This window comes from Neurospora crassa, linkage group VII (assembly GCF_000182925.2).
Source record: "Neurospora crassa OR74A linkage group VII, whole genome shotgun sequence".
In the NCBI taxonomy this organism is placed as follows: domain Eukaryota; kingdom Fungi; phylum Ascomycota; class Sordariomycetes; order Sordariales; family Sordariaceae; genus Neurospora; species Neurospora crassa.
In genome coordinates this window covers 2,527,209-2,547,743 of record NC_026507.1, presented here as the reverse complement: position 1 = coordinate 2,547,743, position 20,535 = coordinate 2,527,209, and the positions used below count along the sequence as shown (strand labels likewise).

The 20,535-nt window shown below is 44.2% G+C and overlaps 3 protein-coding genes across 4 annotated transcripts; 1 reads left to right on the top strand and 2 right to left on the bottom strand.

Moving 5' to 3' along the window:
- Positions 1–607: 607 nt before the first annotated feature.
- Positions 608–3,579, top strand: NCU02423 (mitoferrin-1). Its single transcript, XM_954512.3, has 8 exons — positions 608–1,245; positions 1,319–1,401; positions 1,478–1,500; positions 1,568–1,700; positions 1,761–1,910; positions 1,990–2,461; positions 2,536–2,606; positions 2,699–3,579. Exons 1-7 carry the CDS (start codon positions 1,208–1,210, stop codon positions 2,567–2,569), a joined length of 933 nt encoding a protein of 310 aa, XP_959605.1. The 5' UTR covers positions 608–1,207; the 3' UTR covers positions 2,570–2,606; positions 2,699–3,579.
- Positions 3,420–5,688, bottom strand: NCU02424 (DnaJ and TPR domain-containing protein). The gene is made up of 2 exons (XM_954513.3): positions 4,481–5,688; positions 3,420–4,401 (listed from the first exon to the last, which is right to left on the bottom strand). Exons 1-2 carry the CDS (start codon positions 5,444–5,446, stop codon positions 3,814–3,816), a joined length of 1,554 nt encoding a protein of 517 aa, XP_959606.1. The 5' UTR covers positions 5,447–5,688; the 3' UTR covers positions 3,420–3,813.
- A 1,237-nt stretch (positions 5,689–6,925) lies between these two features.
- On the bottom strand, positions 6,926–10,832 carry NCU02425. 2 transcript variants are annotated; one of them, XM_011396875.1, is made up of 5 exons: positions 9,642–10,832; positions 9,091–9,578; positions 8,687–9,024; positions 8,187–8,614; positions 6,926–8,116 (listed from the first exon to the last, which is right to left on the bottom strand). In XM_011396875.1, exons 1-5 carry the CDS (start codon positions 10,231–10,233, stop codon positions 8,112–8,114), a joined length of 1,851 nt encoding a protein of 616 aa, XP_011395177.1. In that variant the 5' UTR covers positions 10,234–10,832; the 3' UTR covers positions 6,926–8,111. The 2 variants fall into 2 exon arrangements, with proteins under 2 accessions (XP_011395177.1, XP_011395176.1); XM_011396874.1 differs by having other exon boundaries at positions 6,926–8,614.
- Between the last annotated feature and the right edge of the window lie 9,703 nt (positions 10,833–20,535).

Sequence of the window (20,535 nt, the reverse complement as noted above, 5' to 3'; positions counted from 1 at the left end):
AGGGTGGGCAAGGTTGTTGGTTTGATTGGCTTATGGGCCTCGGGACTTGTAATCTGATAAGCCCGGTAGGTTGAAGGGCGCTCGAGAGAGAGAGCTTGAGAGGAGGGGAAGGGATGGAAAGACAAACCAAGCCGCTAGCGGAGACGGACCCAGCGCGAACAATCCCCTCAACCACTCCGTCAATTGCGGGGTTGCTTGACAGAGGTTGTAATTGCTACACTAGTAGCTACACAGTACACAGTAGTGTAGACATCTGCTTGGCATTATGATGGTAGTAGTGAAGTTGGGAAGGGGGGCCCGATTGGGGATACGGGTAGATGTCGTTTGACGCGAGTAGGTTCTTGATCGTTATGATCTACTTGATCGGATGCCTTCCTCTCAGTGCCTGGTTGAGGTTGCAACTGAATGCTCGATTGAAATTCGAGGTACCCTCTTAATGGAGGGATGTATATGCTGGCTGAGTGAATCCCTGCGTACATATTATGGGAAAGAACTGTGAAGCTATCTGGCATCAACGTCTTGGGCCTGGGTGGATTAGTAGCAGCAATTCAAGGTACCTATGCACTGCCGAGCCTGTCCAAACATTGTGCCGGAACGGCTCTGCGGACGTCGGTTGAGCGTGTCTGTTAAGCTCGATGCGTGCCAAGCAGATTATTTTTAACAATTTTTTTCCTTTTTTTTTATCCTTTTGGCTGCAAGGCCGTGCCGACTACGGGTCAAGATTTTGACAAAACCGACGCCTCATCCGTCAATCCTCCCCAAAATTCCCGTCCTTGCTTGAACCGCCACCACGGCAGACGCCCCTCCGCCCCCCCTCCTCCGTTCCGCGCCCTCCGTTGCGACGACACCCACCGCCCGATACCGACGACAGTACTCTTGGCCGACACAATCGATTCCTTTGGTGTGAAGTTCGATTGATACACAGGCTTCGACCCGCGGTGTTGCGCAAAAAGGCTAGGGCCAGGTCCCAGACACGAGGAAATAGAGCAACTGGCTACATTTATATCGCAGCCGCCGTTCGCATTGCGTCACCTCGCTGCTGCCCTTTTTAATTGAACCGCTCGGTGTCTGTGGAATACACCTGTATTGGTCCGCATCGCCCGTCGCCGACCCTTCCTCTCTACCCTGCCGTCTTTTCCAAGGACGGTCCCAGGAGCCCTTCAAGCTGGCTCTTAGCGCAGGAGCATCGGAGGCTGTGGCTTCCAAAATGACCCAGCCAAACGCTATCGATGAGGAGGATTACGAGTACGTGGCGGCGACTCATGATACAATACAACGAACACCTCGGGGCCCGCTGACACGACATCTATCCATATAGCTATGAGTCGCTCCCGCCCAACTTCTCGCTCATCCAGAATATGGCCGCCGGCGCCTTTGCTGGCATCGCCGAGCACTGCGCCAGTATGTTCCCCTTGTAGCCGATGTGTTCCATCGGGACCATCTTCGATGGGCATTGAGCTAACTGATTCTCCCATAGTGTATCCCATCGATGCTGTTAAGGTGGGCGAACGGCCCCTTATCCGTCCACACGCGAGACCTCAACAAGTCACTGACTGGATTTTATCAGACCCGTATGCAAATTGTGAACTCGAACCCTTCCGCGGTCTATCATGGCGTCATCCAGAGCACCTATCGAATTGCTTCGACCGAGGGCATCTTCAGCTTGTGGCGCGGCATGTCCAGCGTCATTGCCGGAGCCGGTTAGTTCGCCTCTCCGTCTCTCCGGATCTCGCGGCTACCAACTAATGTCAATCTGATAGGCCCTGCGCACGCCGTTTACTTTGCGACTTACGAAGCGGTCAAGCACTTGATGGGCGGTAACAAGGTTGGCGAGCATCATTTCCTCGCTGCTGCCACTAGCGGTGCTTGCGCGACCATCGCCAGTGATGCCCTGATGAACCCCTTCGATGGTATGCCCACCCATATATGCCTATACACTCTGCGGACCCATACACGTAAAAGCGTAGTTCTAACGCAGTCGCAACACAGTGATCAAGCAGCGCATGCAGATCCAGAACTCCGCCAAGATGTATCGCTCCATGCTCGACTGCGCCAAGTATGTTTACCGGAACGAGGGTCTCGGGGCTTTCTACGTCTCGTACCCCACCACGCTGTCGATGACCGTCCCTTTCACCGCGCTTCAGTTCCTAGCCTATGAGTCGATATCAACCTCGATGAACCCCACCAAGAAGTACGACCCAGCGACACACTGCCTTGCTGGCGCCGTAGCTGGCGGCTTCGCAGCCGCGCTTACGACGCCTATGGATGTGATTAAGACCATGCTGCAGACCAGAGGCGCGGCTCAGGACGCTGAGGTCAGAGCCGTGAACGGCTTTGTGGCGGGGTGTAAGCTGCTGTACAGGAGAGAGGGTGTCAAAGGCTTCTTCAAGGGCTTGAAGCCCAGAGTGTTGACCACCATGCCGAGCACGGCCATCTGCTGGTCGGCATATGAGGCGTCTAAGTACGTTCATCCCGATTCTGCTACCAAAGTCTTAAAAGTGTCCCAACATGCTTCTAACACATGAGATGTTTCAGGGCCTACTTCATTCACCAAAACAGCCAGTCATGAAATGCGGCTGACCTACGGAGCGGAGGCCATTTGACAGGTGAGTGCAGCTGTCTGCATAGCTCTCTTGTGTTTCTTCTTATTCCGAGCATGTTGCCGCTGTATTTGTTGGTGTTAACTCGCTCGCTGCAGCCAGGATCAGCAAAACTTGACATCCTCGGATATTCATGCACGGCGTTAGAGGATAAAAGAAAGACACTGCCTCCATTCCAGCGTATGAAACCAATCAGACGCGAGGTGGAGGAAGCCCAACACCACTCAAACTCGCTCACTTGCGGGGATTCAATGTCCATTCATTCGCCCTTGGCGTCCGTCTGAGAACGGGCAAATGCCTGGGCGCGTTGGCCACGACGGCGCACTGCGGAACGGGGTACTCAGAGGCTGGGACGGGCACAAGGTGTCCTTCACCCTAGCCAGGAACAATGGGGTTTTGCGCAATTACAAGCGACTACGAGGATACAAAGTAAAAACAAGGAACACCAAATCCAACTATGCACGTAATGTAACTTTGTTTCCTTGTCTTCTGCTGTTTTATACTCCTCGCACAAATTGTTTCCAGGGGTTCCTTTGTTCACCCACAAAGGCATGGGTTGTACCGAACCTGAGAGATGCAGGCTGTTAGTGCGTTGTGCTTTTGGTGGTGTGATTGGTGAGGCAAAAGCAAAGCCTGGTGTGCTGCTAGTCTGTCCTAGGTCTTCAACAACCAGATCGCAGTTATGTATTGATGGCGAGGTAGTGTGGAATTACGGTGGCTGTGTGTAAAAATCAGTTCCTTGGTCATCACGGGTGTTCATATCTTCTTACCGTTTATATACCACATACGAGTTATGGCTTAGGCTTGTATTGTATGACATCGGAGACAACCATGATTTGCATTTGGCCAAGATTTTTTTTTTTGGTGGGAACTAAATGGCCAGCTGTACCTATCGTCTTCCATCTGCATTCTAATAACCACCTGCAACAAAATGAGGAAGATTAAGACATTGTGATGTCGCAAAATACCGAAAAGCCGGTCAGTTAATACTCAATGTTATGAACAATAATCACTGCGTGTTCTCTGCCCGTTCATTCGTTGGGTGATGCCTACGAATAGAAGCCTCAACTTAACTCACAAACTCCTGAATCAAAGCTTCCCAACCTTGAAGTTTCAAATGCGTCGCGCGCCTGACACTATAATGAAGAACAACATGGCACTCCACATGCTTTTGGTATCCACCAATGTACCCCGATGAGCTGTCCCGCGATGTTTAGCCACCAAACGGAAACCCTCCAGGAAACCCTCCACTCCCGTACTGAAATCGGAATCCGCCTCCCGGTCCGCCCTGCTGAAACATGTACTGGTTACCACCATGCCCGCCGAAGGGCTGTCCTCCCTGTTGTCCCTCGTGCGAATTTGGGTCGTCGCCTCTGTCGAACCGTGCCCGTAATTCGGGGTCGCTCAGTACCTCGTACGCCTCGTTGATCTGAGCCATCTTCTTCTCGGCCGCCTCCTTGGTCAAACCTTGTTTGGCTGCCTTGTCTGGGTGGTGAATCTTGGAAAGCTTGCGGTAGGCAGACTTGATCTGTCTCTCATCCGCATCGTGGGAGACGCCCAATACCTTATAGTAGTCCTTCGTCTTGGAGCGTTTGAGTGCAATCTGCGCCTTCTGAATGAGGGGGTTAATGACGTCTGATTTGGCAGGGTGTTCCTCTAGGGCCTTTTGAAGGGTAGCGATGGCGGCGTCGTACTCTTCTGCCGCCATCTGAACTTGCGATTGGTACAGGAGGGCATAGAGGGCAGTGGGATTGATAGCTAGCGACTCGACGCAGTAGGTGGAGGCTTTTTTGCTGTTTGACTGGTGAGAAGGAGCTGGTGTTAGCTACCTTGTTCCATGCTGATGTTGACTTGGGGGGCCGCTTGAGAAGTCGACTTACTTCAAAGTATGCCTGACACGCTAATTCTACTAGTTGTCCTACCAACACATTACCCGCAGACTTTGGAATCGTCCCGTCCGCCCGAAGCTTCTCAACTTGGTTCTTGACCTCCTGAATGAGGCCTTCCCCTTCTCGATTAGGGATCAGGTTCTTTACGGCCGTCATTGGTTGTTTCTTGTCCAACGCCTTGATCGCTTTCTGGACCAGCTTGTCCGTCATCTTCTCTTCCTTCAGCAATGCTGCGCATACCTTGCTGTCTGGATCCGAATGTAGACATTTCCTGATTGCTGCCAGCCCCCCTGGGAGATCGCCGAGGGCGTAGAAGGATATGGCCGAGATTTTGAGATGCGGGGTTGTGTCGCCAGGCTTCATCTGCAATATGTGTTGTAGGTCGCTCATGCCCATCTCCAAGTCACCTCGCTCGAATAAACACTTGGAACGTAACTGGCGCAGCGCAACAGCCCGGTTCGCAACCATGATGGCGGCTCCGGCTTGCGTAACACATTCCTCCCAGTCCCCGCTGGCTGCTGCCTTCTCGGCAAGGCCGGCAGCATCAGCGGCACCCTCCAGCGCAACTAGTTCGTTCACTTTCTTTGCCTTCTCGTAGTGCTCCCTCGCGGCGTCCCAGTCGGCGCTGCGTGCCTTCAACTTGCCCAGCTGGATGTGGGCACCTTCGAAACCAGGTTTGAGCGCGAGCACCTTGTTGAAGTCATCGGTCGCTTGCGAGGTACGGCCAAGCGAAAGGTAGGTGGTAGCACGCTTGAAGAAGGTCAGATAGTTGGAGGGGTCGCGAGCAATGGCAGCATCATAGTAGACGAGCGCATCACTGGTCTCCCCTTTTGAGAGATGGCTTTGCGCCGAGGCGAGGAGGTTGGAAAGTGGCAGATCGGAGGGTATGTCGGCCGGAGAAAGGCCGTTCACAATGGAAGCGGCCGCAACGGCAAGGGCTGATAGCCGGATCAGCATCTTAGATGATGGGGAAGGCCGAAAGCCAGTCGTCCACTCAACTCGAGACGCAGGTGGCTTGTTTATCGAATCGTTATTAGGATTGCAAAGACTAAATGACAGAAATGGCCACGATTAGGTTTGTGATCAGGAGAAACCAAAGTTCCAAAGACCTAAGAGATTGATAGGGTGAAGAGTGAATGAAAGGTGATATGAGCTTCCACAAACTGGAGAATGGAGGTTGATGGAGCCAAGTTGTCCTTTGACGGATGACAGCGTTAGCGGCACGGCTAGCGCCCGGTATATGTAGTGGGTGTACGTACCTTGCTACCACGCTAAGGGCATGCACGTGGCACTGAATGGTAGACGAGACTCCTGTCACCTTATTCGAGTGTCAACTGCGTATATTGGAAACCCCTGCAACTGCATCCCCCGTGAACCAGCAGTATAAACACACCGGTTAGTGCATAGGATTTAGCTGGCTGAATTTACTTCAGCTGAACCATATAACTATATACTGCATCCTGATCTCGGACGATTTCCTTGATATGTATGCACTGACGGGCTCGGTCCTAAGCAGTAAGTTTTTGGTAGAGTATCGCCATCTGGTATGTAGAATGCCCTGGTCTGAATCACATGCAGCTTCAGGATATTCTACTGTGCACTAGTAAGTATCTTACGCATTATTCTATACTCCAGGTACTTCCTCATTCGGTACCCCTGTCCCTGACGCTTTCATGTATCGATGCGAGGGTGCGAGCCAGGCGATTCCTTTCTGGCCGCCTATGTTCACACTCGCTACCACTTCTAGGCGTTGTCTACTATTTGAAGCTAACCACCCGTGTACATCAAATAAGGCATCTCACAACATGTACACCGCGGCCATGTCTTTTCGAGGTAGATTAGCTGGGCAGACGACTTGCATCTCTCAAAAAAGTCGTGGCCCAAGGTGGAAAAGATGCCCTCAAGTTGCTTCGAACCAGAACGCATCATTCTGACGAGCTTTCAAAGTTGACTCTCAACCACCAACTATCACAGTCATTTCCGATAACCTGGCGACGACGTGTTCCACGAGGTGTCACCGACCTTGCTTCATCGACCATCGATTGCTTCTTCGGCCTGTTCGGACCATACAAACTGTTTAGAACGCACTGTGTTGTCCAGAAGTGGATCGCCCGTTCTATGTGTTATACAGTTCACCCCTGATTCGCTCGTTAGCGTGGTACTTGTAGAGGACTCTGGTTTTTTTTTTTTTTTTCCCCTCCCTCGCTTTCAGAATAATTGGGCGGGACTACTAGCGAAAATAGCATCCAGTTGGCTATTGCTCGCTGTGAGGCGATCGCCTATCGTTCTCGATCTTAACTTTGTTTGGGAACAATGGGTGTTCCAAAATCCCTTGTCTTCTTTCTTGTCCGAGGAGGTCGCAATCTCGGTCTAACAAACAAGCAAGCATAGATATGTATTATCGAATCACGTCGTCGTACACACACGCCTGCCTAGGTACATAGTAACCTTGAGTTCTTATAACAAGAACCTGAAAACCACATTTGGAGCAACACAAAGAGAAACTGCCAGCATGTTTAAAGGGAGAGCCGGTGATTATTAGCGGCATCGAAAGATCCAAATGCACACTTTGACACTAGGCTCCAAGCTACCCATAGACGGAAGATTAGAAGAGCATCCCCATAAAACGGCCAAAACATGTATTCTTCGAGACTCGAAGATCATATCACCCCCGGATCCCCCACTTGTCCTCCTTGCCGTCCATACCGCCACTATCACCCCCACAACCACCTTGACAACAATTAGGAGAGTATCCTATACATAAGAAAGCCGTGGAATCACAGTGTTCCTATGCGCAAACAGAACGAAAGTAAAGGAAAAGCGAAGATGAAGCCACTGACGACTACCAACCACAATTGCTTTATGTCAACGTTGAATATAATGTGTCCTAGAAGCCGCCCAAGCATGCTTGATAGGTCGATTGATAAACAGCTGGGATCAACGGAAGACGTATAGGCAAGCTGAGACTACGAAGAGCTCTTCGGATATTCACCAGGAATATGAAGGTGGGATATGGTTGGAACGCTGTCATTGCGCATTCCTCCGATAGTTGGGCGTGTTCGATCCTGGAAAACGTCACCACCACTGTTACTGTCCATCTGCCCGACCATAACTGTTCTTGGCATTGTATGGCTGGGATGTTGAGCACTCGCAGATGCGATATCGTTGTGCATGCCTCTCTTATCCCCCAATGGGGACACTGCTTGTAGGGCACCCATGGAGGCTGGGATATCTCTGATATCAGAAGCTACCCCTCGCTGGCCGTGACGAACGTTTTGCTCGTCCGCATCGTGGTCCTGTCTAGCAAGTAATGTCATATCGGGACTGATTTGACAACCATCAGTCTGTTCGCCATATTCCCGGAGAATGACACCATCGCCTTGGTTTCCAACAGTATGATGCATCGACAGGGGTTGGCCGTCAATTTCGTTGTGCACGCCATGAACTTGATTCCGGTTTGGGTTGGCATAAGTGTAATCGCCCTGATGTACTGTAAGAGTGGGCCCCTCGCAATCCGGTGGAGTTGGTTTCCGTGTTCTATCGTGTTTCTCTGTGGCGCTGTCTGGCAATGTGGTGGTAGCCGCGGTGGCATCGACAATGCCGTTCTCGTCGTTTCCGGAACTCACACTAAGCGGGGAAACGGGAACCTGTAAGCGTTTTTGTGCATTTACCTGGAGATCAGATGGGAATCGCCCACCTGAAGGACGTCGCGGCAGAGCGTCTTGCCTCAGCGGCTGGTTGACATATGCCACGTTTGCAGAAAAGGGAGGCTCCTCGTCGTCATTGACTCCATCGCTACTAATGGAAGACCGCTGAGAGGACCTGCTGTAGCTTCTTCCATGGCCGCGAAGGAAATTGGTGCGTTCTTCCGGGGTCCGCTCAGTGAGCATTTTGATGTCCTCATACCATGCCATCATCGTATCATGGCTTTCGGCGCGGAATACCCACGTATGGCCACGGTGCATTGTTCCGGTTTGGCGTCCTTTAAGGATGAACTTGTTGGACGAACTGCCCTCGGTAGAATGAGACCCAAGCTTTTGCTCCGGAAGGTAGAGCGACATGACCGGCCCTTGTCCCTTATCGGCAGACTTGAACTCGTGTAGGTGGGTAGGCGATAGTACGTACCTGCTATTGTTAGTAAGAGAACAGAATTTGCACTGTCGGGAAGAAGCTTCTTTTAGTGGCTCGGATACTTACCATCCTGCCGAATAGCTTTTCAAATATTTGCTTTTGCGCTCCAAAAGACCCGCTCGGATTTCCTGACAAGCGTGATGGTCACGGCCCGGATAGTGAATGAACTCAGCCGATCGCATGGGCACGTCCGGATCCACGAACTGATCATCTTTTCGAATGAAGGAGTTCCATTCGGTATCTTTGGGCATGGAAACTGGGCCAATTCGAAGCTCTTCAATAGCACTGTAAGCAACATCCGACTCTCTCTTGAGAATACCAGCATAAGCGTTGTAAGATTTTTGTATCTCGCCAACGACAATGGACTCGAGCTCCCGTCCCGAATTCTCAAGGTTCAGGTAAGCCTTTGGGTACGGCAGTTAGCTGTGAACAGGACTCCCCCAACGAGGCACATGGTGAAAAGTGCGTACCTGATGCAGATAGTTTTCCTCGTCAATTTGCCTTTCCAGCTGGCGATCCACCGCTAGTCGTAACAGATATGGATCTTCTTTGCCTGTTGTCAGAGCTGGGTCGAGTTCGGTCTTGCCAAGAACTTCCTGAAGACTATTCACAGCTCTTCGAGTGGCCTCCATTTCCTTGTCAACGGAGTTCTTGAAATCGCCAGAGAGATTTTTGATTTCCTTGATCTTCTGATGTAGGTCACTCCGTAAACCCGTGAGTGCTAGGATAACATCCTCTTCAATCTCGCGTGCTTTATTGGACTCGGCAATGGCTTGCTTGTTGTAATTTCGCAGAACCTGGAGGGCATCGTCTAGCCCACCATCTGAAAGAAATCCTGGGGGAGTCGACGTATTATTCAGTACATTCCCCAATCTAATGAGCGATTTGGAACGGTGCTCATAGTGTGTCTGGATCTCCTTGAAAAAGACAATAAGGTCTTTGAGAATCTTTCGCCATGCTAAGAAACAAAAACATGAAGGTTAGGCGCGGACTCTGTTAGCAGACAGGTATGAACTCATACCTTGAAAACGGTTGGCAAGGACGTCGGTGGGACTGCCTGCCGTCGGAACCGGGCAGTAAAAGGCACTGTTCATTCCTTCTTGGTCGGAGTTCTGTTGAAGTGCCAAACTCCGAACACTCCCCGCTTTCATGCTGCGACGACTGCCGCTCCGTTTGAGGCTCCCACTACGTCTAAGAGACGCTTTTTTCTTGAGAGTGTTGCTGCGGGACATGGAAGCGGCCCCATCCCCGTTAAGGCCATTCACAGAACCGGCGTACGAGTTCGTTCGGTACATGGTGCTGTGAGGTCGCGTGCCGTCGACGATCGAGCTTCCTCGTCGACCGGCATCCCACTCCTCGTTGAATCTGGCTAAGTGAGGAGCAGTGGCCATGTGTTCATGATGAGATTGCATCAGGTGAGTATTGGCCAGGGTGTTTGACGCGGTCTCGGCATCAGGGCCACCGGAATAGTACTGTGGTTGTTGTGGTGGTGGGTGCTGCTGCTGCTGCTGCTGTTCATGGATAATTTGCTGCTGGTCGGGAAAGTAGCTGTGTCCGCGATCAAAGTTCATGTTGGGGGAGGGGGCCCCGACTGGAGATCTAGCGGTCATCATGGTGAGTGTCGGCGCGCGCCGCAGGACACCTCACCCAGTACTGGGATAAGGACAGAGAGTAGGCTCGGAAGTTGGGGAAGTAGAGCGGCTGGTTGGGTCGTGGTAGCGGCAGCGGGAATGGTCGACTAGGATATCTAGTCGGCAGACCTTGGGCTGTACGAGAGGACGAGAAGACGGATAGGCAATAGGTTTTGGAGAAGGGCAGCGTAAATGAGAGCCTGGATGGACGCGCGCGGGTGTTGAGGATGGCAACCTGGATATGCTTGGATGATGAGGCTGGAACCAGACCAGTAGACAAACCGAGTCGGGCGATCCAGACTGGAAATTGAAAATAAGATATTGCTACCGCTACCTAGGTCTGGGGTTGTGACTGGACGGGAAGACAATGACGGCGCATCCGAGACTAGAGGTAGTAGGAAATGTGGGCGCGTGGAAGGTGCTCGTGGTAAAGGTAGCGAGGCGGTTTAGAACTAGAGGAAGAAGGCGAGCAGGGAAAGTGGTAATGTTGATTTGGTGCCTTGGGCCGTCTGGGAGACAGGTATGATGTCGTCGTCACCGGGGGCAGGGCAGCAACAAAGAACGCTGGGCAGGGTCTGGGCTAATTGTGCTGCTGTAGCGTGCGCTATTCCGGGCATATGATGGAGCTGTTGATCGCCCCCCGCAAATTACGGACCGGGGCCTCGACGGAGGTTCAGTTGCAGCTTCAGATGAAGTGACCCCACCCAATGGCACACCATAGTTCCCAGACAGGTCGCGCTTAAGCTTACCTATTGTTTGACCCTTTTTTTGGTGGATGTGGTTCTCGTTCTTCTCTCCGGAGTCAGTCTGGGATTATTCCTCAAGCAATGAAGGTCAGTCCTAGAAGTACTCTGTGAAACGCAATCTTGGCTTGGCACTCAGATAAGCCTAGTGCCCCTGTAATGTACATAGGTGACATTGGTAGCTGAGCAGAAAGAGACGTCCGGCTAAACCGAGCGAGCCCGTTCAGTACGAGACGGGAGCTGGTGGTTCCAAATTACAGGTTTTAGTTGTCATATCACAAGACCTTGCATAGACACGACGGCCAGAGCAGCCCATGGTTGACCCATTACATCATCAAGAGCGAACACCACGTCGAGCTATCTTGTGCCAGGTGAGCCTGGCCACAACAGGCACTGTCCTACTGTACATAGCTCTAACAGGTAGAGGTAACCTGGGTAGGTAATCTGCCGTGAACTACCCGCAACCAGGCGCTTCACATAACCCGTGGTCTTGCTGTTTCGATCGAGGTCCAAGACGATCTCCAGGTTTGCCAAATTGGGCAATCTTACTGCAAATCAAGTGCACGTTGAATCGCAAAGGTGGCCGTTCTTTGTGCCACCAACTAGTATCCGCCCGGCGGGTGACGTATTGCGGCCTTGGTTTTGCATCGTCCGCCCAACGAAGAATATCTCCCATCCCTATTCAAAACCTCAAGGTGCTGGATTTGATCATTGTCTGGGAATGGCAGGTCAAAAGACGACCAATTGCGTCAGTGGGAACAAACTGAGCAGGTGCTGAAATGCCAAGCCACGTAGTTTAATCACCGTACAACTTGAAGGCATCTCACGTGTGAAGGCTAAGCAGGTACTATTCGAACACGATCGATGCAAGGTTGTTTTTCTTATTCGCATATTAGTACAAACCGTTCCCTAACATTAGTCCTTGAGAGGTTCATTATGAGGTAGTCTTCTACGCATCCCACAACTTCTCATAAAGGGACAATATAGTAACGTTTCCTATTATTACAATATAATTCATTGCAATTAGTAGAGTATTTGCAAAATAGGAGGCTAGTGTATAGACTAGTAGTAGGTATTCAAGATACTAGAAGATACTAAGGGGCTAAAAAAGTAGGTTGCTGAGCTCCAATATGAAGGTATAAGTGTTCATTCTTCTAAAATTTGACCCTTGTTAATGCAAAAGTTTGACCTTTATTATTCTAACTAGCAGTTAGCAGTTCTAGTATGAATTGGTAACTCTTACACTTAACTGACTATATAATAAGTAGGGTGCTAGTATTTATAAAAAAAAAAAAAAAAAAAAAAAAAAAAAAAAAAAAAAAAAGGGGGGAGAGGTTGCAAAGGGAGGGAACATTACTTAAGGATGGCTGCAAGGCAGAACATTACAATTCACACAATCTAATAGGCTAAAACTACCTACTTTCAAGGAGAGAAAGAGCTAGCAGAAGAGATCTAAACATCTGCTAGTCTCAGTCAGACCCACTAACCTCCAAAACTACCCCACCCCACCCGTTTCACAAAGTTCGAGGAGACCCACATTTTATGTGGGGCGGGGGAACGGAGGCAGATGGGGTCTGTTCAGAGACTAACATCTGCACACAACAAAAACCTCTTTTACAAGCTCAAAACTACTAGAATCACTCAAAGCCTCCTCTACCTTCCCCACTATCTAATGCCCTCGTTTGAGTACCACGCTACTAACGAACTTACCAGGACTAATATGTACGGTAGGTAGATGCAAGAGTCGTCCTTGTGCGTGATCTGTGTAGACACCAAGTCCAATGCAGGGACGCCGTTGAAAGCTCCGGATGCCGACTGGCGTTCACACTCGCATTAAATAAGCTTTTGCAGGATGTCCTGATGAGGTGAAACTGGGCGTATCTATGTAGCTCGTCTAGGACAAATAAACGTGGACTCCAGAACATAATGTCATCGGCAACTTGACAAGACACTAAGGAAACTGTATGGCTTTAAATGACTATTAGGGACCATAAATAACCCAAGAGGACGAATGAAAGGAATAAGAGTAATTGGAGGAATCATGCAACTCGTCTTAGTGTTCAAGGCAATGACATAGTCTTAGTAGTCTAGCCCGGCTGCAGTCTTTGTTAATTTGTCCTGGACGAATTCAGTCTCACTTGTAACTCCAGTGGCTGCGCAAAATCCCACCGAGCTTATCGTGGTGTTGTCAAGGATCTGCTGTCCTGGACTCCCGGTAGGGCTCTTAATCGCGAGACGGCCCGCAGCCCTACCTACCTAGTGTGCATGTCCACTTCCATGTGTAGCGGCGCTCAGCCGAGCTTCTAAGATCGGGGTTGAGAGAGCAGAATGATACGTAGATCTTCAGGTTCGCATAGCTTGCATGTAAAAGTGCAGTACGCCGCCCATGTAAGCTGCCCTTCCCTTCTGTTCTGTGGTCGGTCCCGGGTCCCACGAAGCCGAAGTTTGACACTTTGCAGCCGTCTCAGCGGTGCTTGTTACGGGCCGTGGTTCTTGGAAGGCCGTACGCAGTAGTAGCGTACAAATAGGTAGCGCTCCCTGACCCTCTAATGTTAAATGGTCCCTTGCGATGCCGATTGATGGCAGCTGGACCAGGGTGCCTCTCCAGAAACAACCCCGACGTCGGCCGAGGAGTACCTACCTTAGGTAAGGTACCTTACCTATCCCCAATCCCCGCCATATCCAGGCAGAGCAATTGGAAAGGCGCGCTGTGCGCTTAATAGGGAAGCTATGATAAGAACTTGGAATCTTGGGGCTTCTGGTAAGTAGTTACCTACCTAGATAGTAGGTAGCTTAAGAACCCCTTATCCTGCACGAAGCCATTCACAATCCCGAACGTCGGGCCTTCCCCTGCGTACCCGTGCCTCGCCCCCACTTTTCCTGGATCTCGCCAGCTCTCCGCCAGCACTCTCCATTGGGCGTTTGCTCGTGCACAATGGCCAGGCTTGCCGGCAATTGGCTGGCGTGTTGCAGAGAGACAAGATGCTAAAACAAGATCCATAAATCCCCACGGATGAATGATATGTATAGTTCAAGATTGTGCAGTCTATTTGAAAGAATTATTAGCCCGTAAGTTTCCATGTTACTTCAGTAGGTACTGCGTGATATATTCATAGTATAGTAATCAACCTAGAAGAGCTACAGGCATAGTCGGACACAAGGCATTGGGTAGGGCGTGAGAGGTGTGTTTTGTGCAATATGTGCAATTATTTTGTCCCTTCGCGTCACTGGTAGTTACGAACGTGGGCGCAGGATTTTGAAATGACCATTAGGGGCGGATAAACCGACTGTAACTCCATTACATACAACCCGCCTGTGTGGGGTTCAGGTCTCCACGTATAAATCACCTGCTAGCAACCCAGATTATAAAAAAGGTAATTTTGAGCTCTCCTTGTCATTGTTTCAAATGTAGTCTCTGAATAGACCCCCTCTGCCTCCGTACTCCCGCCCCACATAAAATGTGGGTCTCCTCGAACTTTGTGAGAGGAGGTCTGTGTCAATTTTGAGCATTTTGGCCGTCAAGCGCTGTGGATCCTATATAAACTAGAGCTTTTACTTTTTATATATCCTTTTATAATAAATTGAATAAAAATAGTGGAGTTATAGATAATATACTCGGAAGATAGTCTTTTTAAGCTCTTTCTAAATATATTATTTCTATAAAGCTCGGACCACCTATTATAATAATACAACCTCAAAGGTAAACCTTTGTCAAGAGTAGTTGATACGGGTAACTGGAGCGCTCTGCAAATAACAGTATAATGATATTTGAAAGCGTTGTGAAAGATGATGTAGAAGGAAGAACCAGAAGCCAACGGCTGGCCTAGAGGGCAAGCCTTATAAAGCTTCCTTATCTTATCGCAGTCCCATTTAATTGGGACTGCGGCTTGCCGGCCGGGTATAACCCGGGTACGGCAACCTTCATACACGACCGGCCGGGTAGATTAGTTACACGTAACTAGGCACCCTATGGCCTTATCTAATTTATATATAATGATACAGCTGTCCGGTATTAAGTTCTGGCTTATAAAAATATTATTAGTATCCTTATTAGAAGCGCCCTTACGATACTTTAAATTAGCTTTAAGTAATACGTTTAGTACGATATTTTTCTTGCGTACTACATCCTCCTTTCCGTACCTAATATTCTTCGATCAACTCCTTCGTATTATATAACTCCTCCTTAATTTTCTATTGGTTGTATTAGTAATTATAATTAAATTATTTAATATAATATTAATACGTTCCGTCGCTTATAAATTTATAATCCAATAGGACTTTGATTTTATAGTTGGCGCTGTTTTTATTGTCGGAGTTTTAGGAGTCTTCGATGGGGCCGGACGGTGGAGCGGTCCGGTTAAAAGGATCATCTCCTTTAGGGGTAGGCTTTAAATATATAATAGAAATAATTGGATAAATCTTTATTTCTTTAGGGAGTTTTAATTTGTATACGAATTTTCCTACTTTGCGAATAATTTTGAATAGTCCTATATATTATTATAATAGTTTTCTTAACGGGCGACCTAGTAGGTGGTATTTTTTATGCAATTTGAGAAATACTTTATTGCTAGCTTCTAATTCGAATTGTTGGTAATTGGAATTATAGTAACGTTTGGCGTTGGTGATGGTAAAGTTTATAGTAAGGCGGGTATTTTCTTGAATATAGTTGCTAAGAATTTTGTAGTCTTATGCTTCCTTAGTAGTAGTATTGCTAATAATTAGATTGATAGGGGCTGTTAATTTATAGTTAAAAAGGTATTTATACGGGTTGGCTTTAATAGTTTTAATATAAATACTATTAAGGTTCTATTGTAAGTAGATAATTATATTAAACTATATTTTGTTTGGGTAATAAAAGATATAGAATTGTAGTATTACTTCGATAATTTGGTTCTTACGTTCTACTAGCTTATTTCCCTGGGGGTGATATATGATAGTTATTAATAATTTAGTATTTATAATTTTCTATATACTTTTCTATAAAATTAATGTAAATTTGTAGTCCCAGTTAGAGATAATAGCAATTAGTATTCCCTAATTATATAGTAATAGTATACGGATGAGGATTTTTCTTTAATCCTCTATAGTATATATAGAGTGTCCGGGAATGAGTAAGGATCGTTTAGAAGATTTATTAGTTATAAGCGCTATATAATTAAAGGTATTGTATCCTTCTAAATACTAGGGAGTATTAATAATTAATATTTTTGGGAGGTTAATAATAAAGTCTATAGCGATTATTCGTATTAGTAGGGTGTTTTCGGGTTGAATTAATTGATAATTGCTAATTGGCGCGCTTCTATTAGTTTGGTTGAGGTTATAGGCTGGGTATTTCTAAATATAATCTTTAATTAGTTGGGTTTTATTGGGAAAAGAGAAAGCTTTTAGATTGTATATTATACGATTTTTATTAAAGTAATACTTTTTATTATATACGAATTAGAGGATTTCCTTAATATAATTAAATAGTATATATAGATTTTTAGATTTATTATTCTATTGGTTATAAATTAAATTATACTTATTTATAAAGAATGGATACCCGGGTTGGCGAAAAAAATTGTTGTTTTCGGTAATATAGTTTTTTAAATCGTTAATAACGGTCGGGAATTTTGTATCGGATTTATAGCCGTTAATAAGGCGTTTGTGCGTTATTTTATTTATTTGGGCCTTAGTATAGGTATAAAAGATTTCAGTATTATAACGTTCTTTGTTTACGTACTAAATATCGTTTAGAATTACTTTTCCTTTAGGGTTATTATTATTATTTTTCGTTTTTAAGCGATTTAATACGTCTAGTAAAAAATTAAGTTTCTTAGGCAAGTGGTAGACCTTAATATTGTATTATAATAGGTAGATTAATATATTAATTAGGCGTTGATTCGCTCTATTTGTTGAAGATGTTTGTAGATTAGTTTGTTCGACAATTCCCTTTATTACTAAGTAGTCGGTAAGAACGATAATTATTTTATTATAAGAATAGATTTGAGTATATAGCTATTTAACGGCCTAAATTAGGTATATAACTTCTAATTTTGATGGTCTATATTTAGTCTCGGTTGAAATTAGTATTTTGCTAAGAAATATAATAGGTAGGATTTGATTGGAAAGAATGTTTAATCCGGGGGCTTAATTGTAATCTTCCTTAAGATAGAATATTATAATACTAAAGCCCCTTTTAAGGGATTTATTTATTTGTAAGAAGGCTTATCGGTCCGGGTCGAGATAGTTAAGTATAGTTGGGTTGTTGCAAATAGTATTTTACAATACTTCGAATATAATTAGTTCGTATTCGGTAGGTTCGAAATTGGTTTTCGTATAGTAAGTTACCCGCTTCTTGTAATTATTTATTTTATTTATTTTCCTACTTTTAGTTAGTAGTACGATTTTTCTATTTTATAGCAGTTCAATAAATTAAGTATAGTAGGGTATTAAATAATAGAGGAAGTTAATTTTACTAATATATTATTCGAAGGCTTTTAATTATTTTAGAAAAGCTAAGTTGTGTATAGTAGTAATTTGTTCCGTCGTAGTAGATAGCCCTAAAGAGTCTACTTAGAAGTTAAGGAGCTTAATATTCGGGTAATTGAAGTATAACTTCTTAGGCAATAGTACGATATTTTTGCTTGTGAATATTTTGAAGATTGTTGTAAGGTAGGTAATATACTTATTAGCTATATTGGAGGTAATAACGATATTATTAATATATACCCGGTAGTATACTTTGTAATTTTTAAATAGTATATTTATAAACTATTATATATATATTAGTATATTTTTAAAACCTATTTAGGTTATTGTAGGTTATTCTAGGCTTTAATAAATAATAAGGGTAAATTAGTTACAGTATTTCTATTATATATTAAATTAGTAGAAGAATAATACTATATTAATAATAGTAATAAAGAATTTACTTCGGATAAATACAATAATTTTACTTTAGAGTAGGAGAGGGTAATTATTAGGTACTATAATATTATTAAGCGCCCTTAGGTTAATAACCGGCCGGCCCTTCGGGCTAAATTTAATTATTTTCTAAATTATAAATATTGGGTAGGCGAATGGCGTAATATAAAGTATATATTCTATTTTACTTTATTTATAGAATATGTTAAAGATTTTGTTAATTATAGCCTAGTCCTTCTTATTTAACGGGTACATCCTTATTACGACCCTTTGCTTTTATTAACCCTCTACGAGTAGGACTTTTATTATATTTTTTAGCGGTATATTGACGATTCTTCTTTCTTTCTATAGATTGGGGAAAGCGGTTACGATTTCCTCTAGTGCTTTGGCTAGGGCTGGATCGGTTGTATAGATGTGTATACCTTTATTAGTGATGATTTTTGGTGTTTTTTTTATACGGATACCTAGTATTGAGTATTTTTCGGGAACGTTTAGCAATTTTAGTATATTAGACGCTAGGTTGTAGCGTTATTCGGTGTATAGTTTATTAGAGAGGAGAATTTTAGCGTTTAGTAGTAATAGGAGGTTTTTAGTAATTTATTTTATTACGTCTGCGGGTATAGTATTAGGATTGTTTTCGAGGACGGCTAATATTTATTTAACGATTGTAGCGGCGTTGAAGTTGGCCTATAAGGTTGTGAAGAATTTATTATCCTTATATTTACTAATAGACCTAATATAGAAGTTTTTTAGGATATTAATAATTACCTCCAATATATTTTTTATAGGAATTAGTCGGGGAGATTTAGTATTAATAATTATATAGGGAATTGCTACGTATTGTAATATAAAGGTGAAAGAGCGATCTTTTAGTAAGGGTTTGTAATAGATTGGTACTATAGCTTACTTGCTTAGTAATAGAGAAATTTTCTTGCCGAATGTGACCTTCCTATTGTATTTATTAGAATACTTAATTATTGAGAAGCTTATTATAAAGCCGTCTTTTGGGAATTGGATTAGCTTAGCCTTATAGTTAATATTAATTTGTTGTAGGTAGAGAAAAGAATTAGCGAATAGGATATTTAGTATTAGGTTATCTATTACTTAAGCGTTTACTTTAGTTTTTAGTAGGGTATTATTACTATTTTAATTAATATTTAGAAAGTAAATTATAAAGGTAGCCTATTCTTTTAATTTAATTAATTTATTACCTACCCTTCGGATTATTGTAGAGTAGTTCGTTGAAATAGAATATTGAAGTCCGAATAGTATCTTTCGGTTAATAATACTATATTCCGCGCTTAAATTGAAGTAAATTTTAAAATCCTTACTTTCTAGTGTAGTCCTTGCTTTAACGCGCAAATAGGTGTAATTTAATAGCAGGTTGCTAGTTAGATCTTCGTTTAGGCAAATTATCGCCTCCTTAATTTTATAATTAGTAAAATTATTAATATAGTATACGACTTTTAGTACTAGCTTTTTATCTTTGTAAGTATTTATTAAAACGTATTTATATTTCTTAATATATTTAAAGATAGCGTTTTGCAATAGGTATATTAAATAGTATTAATTGTATATTCTCTAAATAATAGGGATTTTAGAGAGTAGTTGAATAATTTTACATTTGGTTGCTTTGTAGGGTGAATATTGCTTTATATAGCGTTTTTTTAATAAAGTAGAATTAAATTCCTTAAAGTATTTATAATAAATTAATTTTCTATTATATATATAGTAGATATTATTATTATTATTATTCGAGTCCGAATCCTCCGTAAAAGTAGCATTGTCTTATTTAACTTTATTAGGATTGTCTTCTCGCTCCTTAGTATCTTCGGTATAATGAGCGCGGTTGTTTGCTTTATTATTTCTACCTCCTTTAAACTTATCGTTGCAGCGGGTATCCTAACGATTATAGGTATTTTATTAATTATTACAGTAGTTATTACGCTAGTTATTATATTATTCGTTATAGTATTTAGTATATTAATTATTATAGTAGTCAGTTCGGCGGTTACAGTTATTGTAGTACGATTTACGGCTAGCGGCCTTAGAATTACAATTATAATATTAATAGGAATTGTTATACATTGCATTATTAGTTATACGGTTAGTAGAATTAATAGTATAAGTAGATTTAGGGAAAATATTAGAATATTTATCCTTAATTATAAATACGAAGAGTTTTCTAATATTATTGACTTCTGTTATATAGTTGGTTAAGAAGCCTACTTTACGTAGGGGGCGTAATAGAATTTTAATACAGGTATCTATACTATTCTAAATATATATTGTAATACCATACTAATTATCCTCTATTTTAGAGAGTATACCTATTATGCGGGCTAATTATAGTTTTTTTATAATATATATTGAAATTGTATTTTCGTCCGCAGCAACGTCCCTTAGGGTAATAGTTCCTTAATTGAACTTTCGAATAGCGGTAGCGGAGTTTAATTTAAAGCGAATAATTAATCCGTCGTACAAACCGTTAAGTCCTTCGCTTTATATCGCTTAGCGTTAATTTAGTTTAAATTGGTTGTACTACTATAGGAGTATTACTCCTTATAGTAATTAGGGAAAGAGATAGATTAATTGAACTTCGGTTTCGGTTTTAATAGTAGGGAAATCTTCTATT